This window comes from Euleptes europaea, chromosome 11 (assembly GCF_029931775.1).
Source record: "Euleptes europaea isolate rEulEur1 chromosome 11, rEulEur1.hap1, whole genome shotgun sequence".
In the NCBI taxonomy this organism is placed as follows: Eukaryota; Metazoa; Chordata; class Lepidosauria; order Squamata; family Sphaerodactylidae; genus Euleptes; species Euleptes europaea.
This window is the reverse complement of record NC_079322.1, coordinates 27,030,182-27,043,373: the sequence shown is the minus strand read 5'-3', so window position 1 is coordinate 27,043,373 and position 13,192 is coordinate 27,030,182. Positions and strand designations below refer to the sequence as shown.

Sequence of the window (13,192 nt, the reverse complement as noted above, 5' to 3'; positions counted from 1 at the left end):
TGAGAAATATTGGCTTCCCTCTGAATACCGGCAGATAGAAGTAACAGCTACCATGTGAAAGGACCTGACCATAACCTCTAAAAAAAGTTAAGCCCTCCAATCAATTTCTGATTTACAAAATTTACAGTTTCATATTTACAGATATTCCAAATGACATACTCTCAAATTTATGCATTTTTAGGGAATGCCAACACAGCCGCTTCCAAAAGTAAGAAAACTAGGGCCCGCCATCAGAATTTATTTTCAGTGATGGGAATACAGAGTAATACTTCTCAAATATATACAGAACCACTCGCCATTGAGTAATCACAATTCGGAGAACACCTTCCAGGTTTGGGCAAAATAAGGCGTTGGACAGGTGTGACATTCGGACAGGTTTAAGAACCCTTACTTTCATTTCAGAGATGCACTGACACACACTCTCATGAAACAGACCCACAAGAAAGCCAGACAATACAAATGAAGCTGGAGAGTCACTGTCTTGCTTGTCACCACTGAAAAACCACACATCTAGCATGGAGTCTGAAAGGGGGGAGGATAGTGCCATGAAAAAGAGGATACTGCTATGAACATCTATGGCTAAAGGAAATGATGTTTTAGTATGACGTTAGTCATAAGGAACAGTTTACACTTTAATCCAGCATTATGTATTCTGTTTGTTCATAAGGAATTTTAACTTTGTACAGAACTTCCATAAAACTTTGCACAATATATTGTTTTGCACTTTAAGTCTCACAGTATTAAAATAAGCCACAACACAAAACATTCAGTCTATTTTCTCTCAATCCACTGTGATTTGCATTTAGTCATAGCTTTTAACTCTCTCCGTGGAGACCCTAAAATCCATAACACCATTTTTTTTTCAATTCACTGAAGCCTATTCAGAACAAAGTACAGTACAAGAAAACTTCATATGTTGCAGGAATAAAGCAAGATCCATCGAGGCATTAACATGTCTCTCCAGAGAAGCACTGAGCTACAAAAACCACACAGCAAAATGCCGTTTTCCCAAGGTACAGTATGGCCATTTATGCTTGGTAGTTAGCAGCGCGTTCCAGGCTGAAGTGCCCTGCATATTTTTTTTTAGCTTTTCACGCTGAACTGTCATTTAGAAAGTGACTGCAAAGTTGGCTCATACCTGCTTTGCATTTCTTAAGAGCCCCTTTAACGCAACCTTTTGTGTTTGTCCGCCCCCGCACCGAAGCATTTACTGAAGGAGCCATGAAAAATCACAAACGCGGCTTAGCTATGAAAATGACCATTGCCAATGGCTATGCAAATGAAGGAAAGAAGGAGCAGGCAGGGGGGTGGAATTTCTCGTTTTGCATCGGGACCACGAATAGGCATTTTAAAGGTCACATTTTAAAAAAGAGCTTTGAGCGAGCATCAAAATTGACCCTCCATAAATGGCCTATGTGTCATAATGTTTCTCATCCAACCACAGTTAACAGCATTCAATTAAGAAAACGATGCATTTCTTTATTTCATCTGTGTTGTTTTTTAATAGCAGGGCAACGTGCACTCACCTGGCTTGCTGGCACATATTGCAGACCCAAGCTTTCTCCTTCTTCTGATAGGAGCTGCAGTTTTTGCAGATGTTGTATTTGCAATCTTGGCACTGCCGCTTGGTATTGATGAGAAAAGTAAAAGGGGTGCAGCAACGCATGCAGCAGCGCTCATTAAAGCTGTTCTGCTTGGAAAGGATGTTGCATTTGTTACCTTCTTCATCCAGCTTCTGCTTCATCTCACTGGCATCCCAGGGAGGAGGGAAAAAAACACAAAACAAAAGGAAAACAGAATCAAAATAACATTCTGCTTGGTCAGACTTAGTTCCTTGTTTACTATGCCAATGTCTCAAATAACTTCCATATTAGATTATTTCTTCTTGGTTGACAACAATTACAATATATCAGCTTTCCCTTGCTATGGAACAAATGATATAGAATCTGTCTATGGCTCTGATTCATGCCTCTTCAACCTCTGCTCTCTGTTTTCATGCAGCCAACTGTTCTCTACTAGCTGACGGTTCTCTACTAGGCATTTGTTGGTTAGAATCATAGAGTTGGAAGGGACAACAAGGGTCATCTAGTCCAACCCCCTGCACAATGCAGGAAATTCCAAACTACCTCCCCCCCCACACACCCCGTGACTATGAAGATGGCCAAGGTGCCCTCTCTCTCATGATCTGCCTTAGGTCATAGAATCAGCATTGTTGACAGATGGGTATCTAGCCTCTTCTTAAAAACCTCCAGGGAAGGAGAGTTTACCACCTCCCGAGGAAGCCTGTTCCGCTGAGGAACTACTCTGTTAGAAAATTCTTCCTAATGTCTAGACAGAAACTCTTTGAATTAATCACTGGTTGAATTAATATACTTGACAGAAGATGTTTGCCTAACAGTGAAGACATCATATATAGTACAACCAGTAGTTCTCAAACTTTTCAAAGTGAGACCCACTTCTAAAGACTCTACTAAATTATTTTCATTCCAGGTTAATTTTAAAAATAAAAATATTATGCAAGAATCAAAAGAACAATCTAATCAATAGTTGGCAGTAGACTGGCCAAAAATCCAAGCAGTCAAGCATGAAGAAAGAACTGCTGCTTCTTATTTTACTGGTGGTGCCCAGGTGTTCTGTATAACTTTTCTGGGAGGGGAAGTATTTCAAAAGTACAGCCTATGGTTTTGGATAGTTCCTCTCTCTGGATAAGCAAATGGCAGAGTTGGCCAAGAGCCCATTTCCCTAATTTTGACTGGTGAGCCATCAGCAGCCTTTTCTGGGTTAAAAATATGTTTCTACTGTAGTGTGCGCCCTGGTAAATCTAGATTAGATTAATGAAATAAGGTCTGTGTGGGACTGCTTGTGAAGATTTTTCGGAAACAACAATTGGTACAGAATGCTGCAATGAGAATGGAATGGGTCATAGAGACCATGTCACTCCATTCTTGTTTCATCTATACTGGTTTCCAGTTTGCTTCCAGGCCCAATTCAAGGAGCTGATATTGGCCTTTTAAAGTCTTATACATTTAAGGTTGGATCCATCCAGATTTTCTGCTTGAAAAATGGAAGGAGAAGTTTCCTTTGACTACCAAAAGTCTACGCTGGGGTTCATGGTAACTGCATGTGCAAAAGTAACATGGGATGGGGATTATAGAATGGAGGGGAGCTGGGTGAGACTGAGTGAAAAAGCTGATTCAATCTAATCCCTTTTAATTTGGTAGTTCTACCATCCTTTGAGGCATTACTGAGCAGTAGAAGCCTTTATGAAGAGTGCTTGCTTCAGCCTAGAATTCTAATTGGTTTTCTGAGTTACAACTCTGGTAGCTTTCGTTCTCTTAAGAACTCAGCTCCTCAGAGGATGATTATACACTTTCTTAGTAAGTTGCCTGAAGGTACGGAGGCATTGATTCAGTAAGTTAAATAGAAACCTCCTATCAGAATATAGCAGTAGAGTTAACCAAGAGACTGTGTATCTTTCATATATTCAAAGAACATAAAAGTTGTGATCAAAAATATAAAACAATGAGTTGGCTCTAAAGGTGCCCTTCTGCCCAGGTATGCAGAGGCACTTTGTTTCAAGAAGAACAATTGAACTAGGCAATCACCCACCTGCAGTCTGAAGAGATAGTCTAAGAATAATTTTAGCACGTCATCCACTTTCTTTTGAGAACTAAGCTTCAGCATGAATGGAGTTCAAATTGCTTTCTATATTTTTACTGCCTGTCCTTAAAAGCATTGAATGATCAATTCATGAAAAAGCAAATGTTTGAGATAAAATATAACCATAAAATCAAACTTTTCAGAGGCAACCAATTTTATTTGCATACTCTTTTACAACAATCACAATGCATACTTTAAAACGTTTACCGTATATACTCGGGTATAAGCCGATCCGAGTATAAGCCGACCCCCCAAATTTGAGGCCAGAAAAGGGAATTTCTTATTGACCCGCGTATAAGCCGAGGGGCAATAAGAAATTCCCTTTACCGGCAATGCTGCGCTCTAAAATGGCGGCCGCCATTTTAGAGTGCAGGGCCCCTGCCCCAGGTCGCCCTCCCGCCGGCCTCCCAGGCCCTCCCGCCCCACCCCACCCCACCCCAACCCCAGTGCCATCCAAGGGGGGGAGGGGGAAGAGCCCCTGAACCCCCTACTTACCGGGAGACACGGCGAATCGGCGGCGTGGCCTTCCTGGGCCGGCAGGAGGCCTTTCCAGGCCCCTGCCGGCTGGAGGAAGGCGCTTGGGCGCGTGGGTGGCGGCGGCGCAGCCGGCAGGGGCCTCCTGCCGGCCCAGGAAGGTCCCTGCCGGCAGAAGAAAGGCGCCCAGGCGCCTGGGCGGCGGCGGAGCCGCCAGCAGAGACCTCCTGCCGGCCCCTCCAGGACCCTGCCAGCAGGAGAAAGGCTCCCTGCCGCCTGTGCGGCGGCAGAGCGGCCGGCAGGGACCTTCTGCCGGCCCAGGAAGGTCCCTGCCGGCAGAAGAAAGGCTCCCAGGCGCCTGGGCGGCGGCGGAGCAGCCGGCAGGAACCTCCTGCCGGCCCCTCCAGGCCCCTGCCGGCAGGAGAAAGCCTCCCGGGCAAGGCTGCGAGCGGTAAGTTCCTCCCTCCCTCCTCCCCCCTCCCCTCTCCTACCGTATTGACCCGTGTATAAGCCGAGTTCGGCTTTTTCAGCCCTTTTTTTGGGCTGAAAAACTCGGCTTATACACGAGTATATACGATATCCAGTTTATATAACTCACTGTTTTTCTCAGTGCATCGTTTTCCCCCTGAACAGATATCTCCCCTGTTCTGTTTATTAAATAATAAATCTGGTCATTTTTAGAAATAGAACAAATAAATATTTTATAATTTTAAACATGGAAGACATTACTGTATGAATTACAACCTTTCAGTGGTTGTATTTCATATTTTTACAATGTTGCATAGTGGATGCAGAAGAGATTTTAGGGATTATTTCCAGATGATGGCTGTCCAGTATATCTTTCAATATAACATCTTTTTGATAAAACATTCAGGCACTCGTGTTGGTCTATTAAAAAAATGGAAACAGTAGCATAATATAATTTGCTCCAACTAAAATCATAAAACCATGAGTTAGATTTTAAATGTCATAGAATGCTTTCTCAAAATCAATATTAAACAAAAGACAAAAGGGAGGAGGAATGTTGCTGTTGGAGAATATGGTAGAAGCTCCGTCTGTCCTGTGTTACAGTCTTAAAATGGTAATTCAAGTCTATACACAAGTCTCGCGCCTTCCAACCATTATGTAATACTGCCTAGTTTGCCTTCTATTGACTCTCTAGGCTCAGTGCATCACCTAAATTAAAATCCAGTTTTGCTACCATCGTGTTTTTCTTTACTTTCATCCTCTGGCTTGCAAGAGGCCTGCATGTTTCAATTAAAGCTAGAGACAGATCACAGATGTGATTAACTGCTGGGTTTTATAGTCTCAAAAGAAGATGTAGTTATTGCCAAAAGAGAGGCATTAGCAAATCTCATTAGTGTACCCAATGTAAATTATGAAGCTAATAGTAATACCAAAATCTCTTTATACTGGCTGCTTGGCTGAATATTTGGTTGTTTAATTACTTTCATTCATATGAGAATGTTTTCCTTATCTAGGTCTGTACATCTAGATGCTGGCAATTGTTAATTTATCTTAGTTATGTATCTCTGTTCTGCCTTTCCACCCAAAGAGGGTCCCTGAGATGTCAAACATTAAGCATTAAAATATTTCAACATGAAAAACATTTAAAATAAAGTATATATACAGTAATTCAATAAAAACATATAAACAGACCATCGTGGTCTCGCATGTTGCGGGCATGACTAGCCACTGTTTTGTCCCCTTTCCAGTCGTTGCCACCACTTTGGGTAAAATCCAGCTCACCTCTCTCTTGCATGGTTGCCTAAAGCCAACCTTGCACAGGTATCGTTCAGCAGCTGTCCCGGGTCGTCCTCCTGCCCGGGCTCCCAGGACGTCCCGGGCACCCCAGTCTCGGCCGCAGCAGGGGGGAGGGGAGAGAACGACCCCCGGAAGCCCCACTTACCGGGGATGGAGCCAGGAGGGGCGGCGTGAAGAGACCGACCCGAGCCCCTCCCGCGCACCCGGGTAAAGGGGCCGGAGGTCCACGCGGCCGACAGCGGCCCCGCTCGTCAGCTGGCGAGTGGGGAGAGAGACGGGGGGAGGCAAGACCCTCAGGCAGGGCCCAGCATCCACGGCGGCGTGGTGGGGCGCCCGAGCCAGGGGGCGAAGGGAGGCCGCAGGGAAGCGTAGGCAGCCCCGACTCGCGGCTGGCGAGGGGCAGGGAGGCGGCAGGAGCCTAGGGGAAGTGGGCGGCAAACAGGCCGGGGTGGCTCCCCCCCCAACCCAGGGACGATCCCGGTGGAATTGTGAGAGGGGGCAGCCAGGGAGGATGGGAGCCTGACGTCCAGACTCACCTGAGGACAGACCGACTCCAGGCAGCTGGGAGAGCTCGAGCCGGCCAACAACGGGGGCCCCGACCACAGGCAGGACGACGGGAAGGAAGGAAGCCGGGGAAGAGGGAGGGGTTAGATATAACCTCGGATTGAGGTGAACGGGAAGGGAAGCACAGGTGGGGGAAGGACTATAAAGCTGGATGGGTGGAGGCCAATGAGGAAGGCTGGAAAAGCTCACTTCCTGTGTCTAAAGGGAGAGCAAGCTGGCCAGCTCAGAGGAGGAAGGGTCGTCCTCCTCCGTTGAGTGGTGTGAGGCCGAGGAAACCCTAGCTGAAAGAGGTGGGGTTCGCTCAGGGGGCTCTGCCTCAGGGACAGTCCCGCCTGGCGGCGCAGCGGTCCCGGCTGGGACGCGACAGCAGCATACCATATGTAGCATGTCTCTTAGATCAGCCTCTGTACCAGAGGACTGGAGAATGGCCAATGTAACACCCATTTATAAAAAAGGTTCCAGGAGGGACCCAGGAAATTACAGGCCAGTTAGCTTAACGTCTGTTCCAGGTAAATTGATGGAAAGCATTATTAAAGATAGAATTGTCAAGCATATAGAAGGACAAGCCCTGCTGAGCATAACCCAACATGGCTTCTGTAAAGGTAGGTCCTGTTTCACTAAGCTGGGTCCTCTGAGGCTTATTTAAACAAACATTAGCAACAAGGCTGACGTGGGAACAACTTGTGTTTTCACTCCATGCTACCTGTAAGTTGCCTGCTTAGAAACCTTTGTGTATCTTTGACTTTGGACTGGACTTTGCCAATTCTCTTGCACTCCATTTACCTGTTTCTGACCCTCGGCTTACCTTTGAACCTGGACCAGACATGGACCACGCTCTTGTATTATATTTTGGCTATCCGTACCTAGACTCTCTCAATATCTTGGCTTTGAACTCAGACTGCTCTTGACTACTCTCCTCTGCCTCTGGCCCTGGGACCTGACAGCCAGATATAATGCCACAGAGTCCACCCTCCAAAGCAGCCATTTTCTCCAGGGGGGCAGATCTCTGTTGTCTGGAGTTCAGTTGTAATTCTGAGAGATCTCCAGGTACCAACCCTAGGCCTGGAAGCAACCTCTGGGTGACTTGATACCACCCAACTTGCATGACTCAACCAGGCCTGACTGCTTGCTACCCTTCAACAGCACCCTATGAAAGCCAGTGTGGTGTAGCACTTAAAGCTTCAGAGTAAGGCCTTGGAAGCCCAGATGTGAATCCCCAACTTGCTGTGAAAGCAAAATGGGTGATTATGGACCAGTCACATACTATAAACCTAACCTACTTCAAAGGGTTGTTGTGAGCTGCCTTGGTCCTCACTATGGAGAAAGGTGGGGTATAAATGAAGTAAATAAATAATAAATATAGCTGAAGATGGGAGTCAAATAAAGGTAGGTTGGCAAATGGCTGAGGAGAGACTGAGGCAGAGAAAGGAGAGAGGATATGGGGGATGCCAGGGGGAGGGAAAGAGGAAATAGTGTGGAGATGGGACTACAGGGGAAAGTGAGGTCCTTGAGGGTTCCCTACCATGCAAGTGGCCTGGCCCAGTGGCTGGCACCATACTGCTAGGCCAGTTTTCCTAGGCAGAGGCTTTGAGGGGGAAAGAGGGAAAGCTTAAGACAGAGGGGCAGATAAAGGTAGGTTGGCTTTTGGGTGGGAAGGAGAGTAGGAAGCAGGAAAAGGGGAGAGGCTATGGGGGCTTTCAGGGGAGGGAAAGAGGAAATAGTGGGGGAGGGGGAATGAGATGCCTCCTGCAAGTCCTTGCAGGTTCCCTCTTGTCCGGTATAATATGTATTTTTTCAGCCATAATCCTAGAACTGGAACAGGCTGCATAGGTCATCTATACCAGCCAATTGCTCTATGCAGGAAAATCTGAAGATGAAGCATTCCTGATAGATGGCTGCCCAGCCTCTGGTTTAAGACCTCTGGTGAAGGAGACACATTGCAGAGCCACATGTCCTGTCAAGAGGTTTCTCCTAATGTTCTACTGAAACCTGCCCTTCTGTAACTTAAGCCCATTACACCTAAACTTGCCCCTTGGAACAGCAGAGAAAAGTTTTTGCCCTCTTATAACTGTGCTTCATATTTGAAGACCATGAGCTTCTATGTGGTTATACTGGCAGAAGGGATTGTTGGGTTTTATATCAACCCAAGATCTGAATGGTTAGTTTGAATTAGTAGGTGAAAAACATTCCCTCAGTCTGGTTGTTTCCTTTCACCTCCTTAGTTTCTTGGCCCAAAGTAGGTGACATGTAGGAGACTGGGAAGATAGAAAGTTGAGAGAATGAATAAATGGATTTGTGTTGTTGTCAGAACTTAGACAAGGAAAGAGCTGAAATGTGTAGGATATAGAAATACATGCCCTTCCCCCAACTCCTCCTGTGCATCCAAATTGATGAGCTACTATCTAGTAACATTGTAAAGATAATGAAAAGCATTAGGCTACAAAGGCCAGTTACTAGTTACACTGCTTCACTTTGCTCAGAGCTGTATATGCTTGTTTCAACAAAATGATTGTCCTTTACAGATTAAATTACAGCAAAGAATAAAGTCAGATAAATGGCTAGAGTATTCCTAGCCTAACACAAAATTATAGTGGGGTTTTGGGGAAAATATAAAATATGTGTTACCAAGAGATAATGGGGAGGTCATCAACATAGAAAGTAGGGATTCCACTGTAAGATGTTGTGAACGCTAAAAAGAAGGGCAATGCTATATAACTCTTATAGTAATATAGAAGTCTACATCACAACATTTCCAGAAGAAATATTTAGCCTTTGGTATGGTAGAAACATTCATTGCAGTCTGTCGTTGCTGTACTGGATCAATCATTATTGTATATATATTGTATGTGCTGCATGACAGCCGCAGTCCCAAAGGCATTTACAAGGTGTGAATTTCCTGCAAAAAAAAATGACTTCGTACAAGGATCAGACAAATTCATGTCAGATAAATCAATCAATAGCCCCATTAGCTGAAAGAGCAAATGTGAACATTCTATAAAATCCAAGATGACATTTGAAAATGGCTTTTAAGTATACAGCCATTTCACAAGCTTAGAATGGGAAAAAGTGGGATTTTAAGTTTATATCTGTATTAATTTATTATTACCAAATTATCTTTTGACAAGGCAATCATTTCTCACAGGGAAAACCTGATCATGTAAAGGCTGTTTCGAGGAACATGGAAAACCTTTTCTCTAAGGGGAGAGTTGTATGGGCTCTATATACAAAACCTATATAAAAATACAGCATGGATCATTCATGTGGTGAAAATGATTCACCTGGAAATGAAAGTCAGTTATGAAATTAGAGAAGAGACTGATTCAGTTAATGTGGGATTGATGTCGAACTTGTGCTTACTTCAGATTTAGGTGCCAAGTGAATTTATCTTCTCCCTCAGTAATTGTGTTAGTTGTGCGTTTTAAGAAGGCTGTGCAAATGTGGCATGCTGACATTTGCAACATCCATCAATCATATAATTATGATTATGGCTCAGCAATTATTAGCAATCAGAACCTACAACTTTGTCTTCATTACATTCATTTTATGACACTTAACAGGAAATTAAGACTTGTTTCTCTGTCTCCTATTGTCTGATTTTGTTTTTGTCACGGCAGGAGTTGGTTGCTTCCATAAGCTAGTTTGATTTGTATCCCAGTGGTCTAGAAGCTTGGAGGTTCAGAGCTTAAGGGAACAACAGTGGAACTAGATGTGATGGTGGGACACTTAAATCTTTAAGTGTAGGCCTTTCCCAATAAAGTGCGGTAGGGAGTTGGTTTTTATATGCCGACTTTCTTTACCACTTAAGGAAGAATCAAACAGGCTTACAATCACCTTCCCTTCCCCTGTCACCCTGTGAGGTAAGTGGGGCTGAGAGTCACCCTGTGAGATAGGTGGGGCTGATAGAATGTAACTAGCCCAAGGTCACCCACCTGGCTTCATGTGTAGGGGTGGGGAAACAAATCCAGTTCACCAGATTAGCGTCTGCCGCTCATGTGGAGGAGTGGGCAATCAAACCCGGTTCTCTAGATCAGAGTCCACCACTCCAAACCACCGCTCTTAACCACTACACCACGCTATCGCATCTAGTGTGTTCCTCAAACGAACTGCACAAACATGCATAGTTCTTAGCTAATGGACTTCAGAGGCAACTACCCCTGGCCCCACACTTGCGGGGGGGACTCAACTGTAGTGTATGGATCAGCTCTGTAAATAGTGTAATGTCCCATTAAGAGATACTTTGTTTCACTGCTCGGTCTAGCCGGTCTAACTTGGCAGCTTCAGTTAATAGTATACTCCAAGCCTGGTTGTTTGTAAGTAGCTGTTGCTCTCTTGTTATCTTCTTATACTTGTTATAACTCATCTTTTAATTTCCAATAAATTTAGATGAGTGCTCATGTTGTCTCGTTGGGAAGCCAGTACTTAACACCAGCCTCCCGTGGACACCCCAAGGAGCAGGTAAAAGACCAGGCTTCTGCTGCCACTTGTACCTGCTGTCTGGGGTCTCAGACAGCTGGCTTCTGGTGTCAGTGGTGGCTCCTGCTTACCTCACACAGAGGATGGCAGTGAGGCTGGGGCCCCATACTGGACTTCTGCCTAGGGCTCTAGAATCACTGAGATTATCCATTTGTGCACAGAATCTGAGATTAGGGATACAGAGTGAATGCAACAATTTCAGATGAAAATCTGTATCCCTGAATATTCAGCCAAATTTCTGTGGAATTTTTGTAGCCCTAGCCAGACTGTGCAGGGAATTGAGGGCTTATTAACAGGGACCCTCAATGTAGTGCCCACGGGTGCCACGGAGCCCTACAACACCTTTTTCTAGTGCCCATCAAATGTTTTTAGAAAGTGGGTGGGACCAGGTGGGGCTTTTACCCAGCAGGAATTCTGACTGACCATTGGAGATTAAGTTGGCAGTGCAGGTTTTAAAAAAGCAGCTTTGGCAGCAGCTGCCACCACAGCACAGGATCTGCACTGTGTGACTGAAGGTACACTATGGCAGCCATTTTGCAGCTGGCTCTGCCTCCTGCAGCCACCATTTTGTGACAGCATTTTGTGGCTGTGCCCACCATCCTGTGCCAGAATCCCAAAGGTACTCGTGGGCTCAAAAAGGTTGGGGACCCCTGAACTACAACCACCTCCCAAGTCCCAAACACATCACCACTACTTTTTCCTATTCCATCTTCATTTAAGCATCCCCCAGAAATATACCACAAGTCTTGGAAAATATTCATTACTCCCCCAATGCAAGTCATTACCACCATCCCAAATTAGTATATCCTGCTTTATCAATAAAAGTAAATTATAAATTCAAATTAGAGGCATTAAATAATGAATTGGTCATATGGTGTGGTGGCTAGAGGGCCAGAAAAGGATCTAGGGGACCCAGGTTCAAATCACCAACATGTCATGGAAGCTTGCTGGATGACCTTGGACCAGATGCTCTCAGCCTAATCTACCTCACAGAGATATTGTTGTGAGAATAAAATGGAGGACAGGAAAATGATGGTGTAAGCCACTTTGGGTCACAAATGGACACATGATGCTGCCTTATACTGAATCAGACTAATGGTCCATCAAGGTCAGTATAGTTTACTCAGACTGGCAGTGGTTCTCCAGGGTCTCTGGTTGAGGTCCTTCTCATTGTCTCCTACCTAATCTGTTCAACTGGAGATGCTGGGGACCAAACCTGGGGACCTTCTGCATGCAAAACAGTGGTCTACCACTCAGCCACAGCTACTCCCCATGGGGGAGGAAAGCAGGGTATAAATGTCTAAAATAAACAAATAAAGTTACACAATGTCAGGCATTTTTATAATTAGCTCTCTTGATCTGCATAATATTCCATCCTGCATGTCATAAGGAAAGCACAAAATTTCTATACGAAAAAAACACAAAAGGTTTAGGCAAGACCTGTGTGCTGGCATGCTTCCACTGGTAAATAGTCACTCAGTTGACACACTGCCACTTTGTGATTTGATATCAAACAAATTGCAAACAGACAGGAGATGGATGTTTTCAGAAAGTAGCTCAAGTAAAAGCAACTTTTTTCCAGAGAGTTAATACAACTGCTCTGTTTCTGTCAAATTCTAGCCACTACCTGCAGCACATGTATCTCGAGCAGCTTTCTCCTTGAAACCTGCTTCTTAGTCAATTTAGGATATAATTTCATTATGGCTGGTGGCTTCCAGAACAATATTGAGATTGTCACTCTCTCAAAACTGCTCTACCAAGGCCATACTTAAGGCTCAAAATCTTAGAATGGCATTTGGCACAATTTCTTTCTTCCACAATGCATATAAATCAAAGCCTCGTATTACACATTTTATTAATTTCATCAGTACATTATCATTTCATGTAGTGCATGCAACACATTTTTTTCTGTTGCAAAGTTTCTATGCCATCACATCAAATCCCCAATTTCTTTGTTTCATTACTTCTGATTAGTTCATTTAGAATGTTGCCAATGGTGCTGAAGAAAAAGAATGCTTACAATTGATAACCACTGGTTCAGCTCACTAAGGCTGTTACCACACTAGGTATTCCCAGCGATGTATCAAGAGTTTGGAAATGTTATAAAAAACATCGCTTTAAAAGGGTTTTTGGATGCCACGGCTAAAAAATGGTTGGAAGACGTCTTCACAGCTAAAGGGGCCAAACAAAGTGCGAACAGTATTTTTTATAACAGTTTCAAACTCTTAATACATCAGTGGGAATCCATAGAAAGTGC

The 13,192-nt window shown here is 44.4% G+C and overlaps 1 protein-coding gene across 2 annotated transcripts in view; it reads right to left on the bottom strand.

Annotated features, from left to right (window-relative positions):
* MYRIP (myosin VIIA and Rab interacting protein) overlaps positions 1 to 13,192 on the bottom strand; it is a 194,163-nt gene that overhangs the window by 111,951 nt on the left and 69,020 nt on the right. For both annotated transcript variants that reach the window (XM_056857565.1, XM_056857566.1), the window contains exon 2: positions 1,527 to 1,748. In XM_056857565.1, the coding sequence (XP_056713543.1) occupies positions 1,527 to 1,748 (222 nt within the window). The remainder of the gene's footprint in view (positions 1 to 1,526; positions 1,749 to 13,192) is intronic.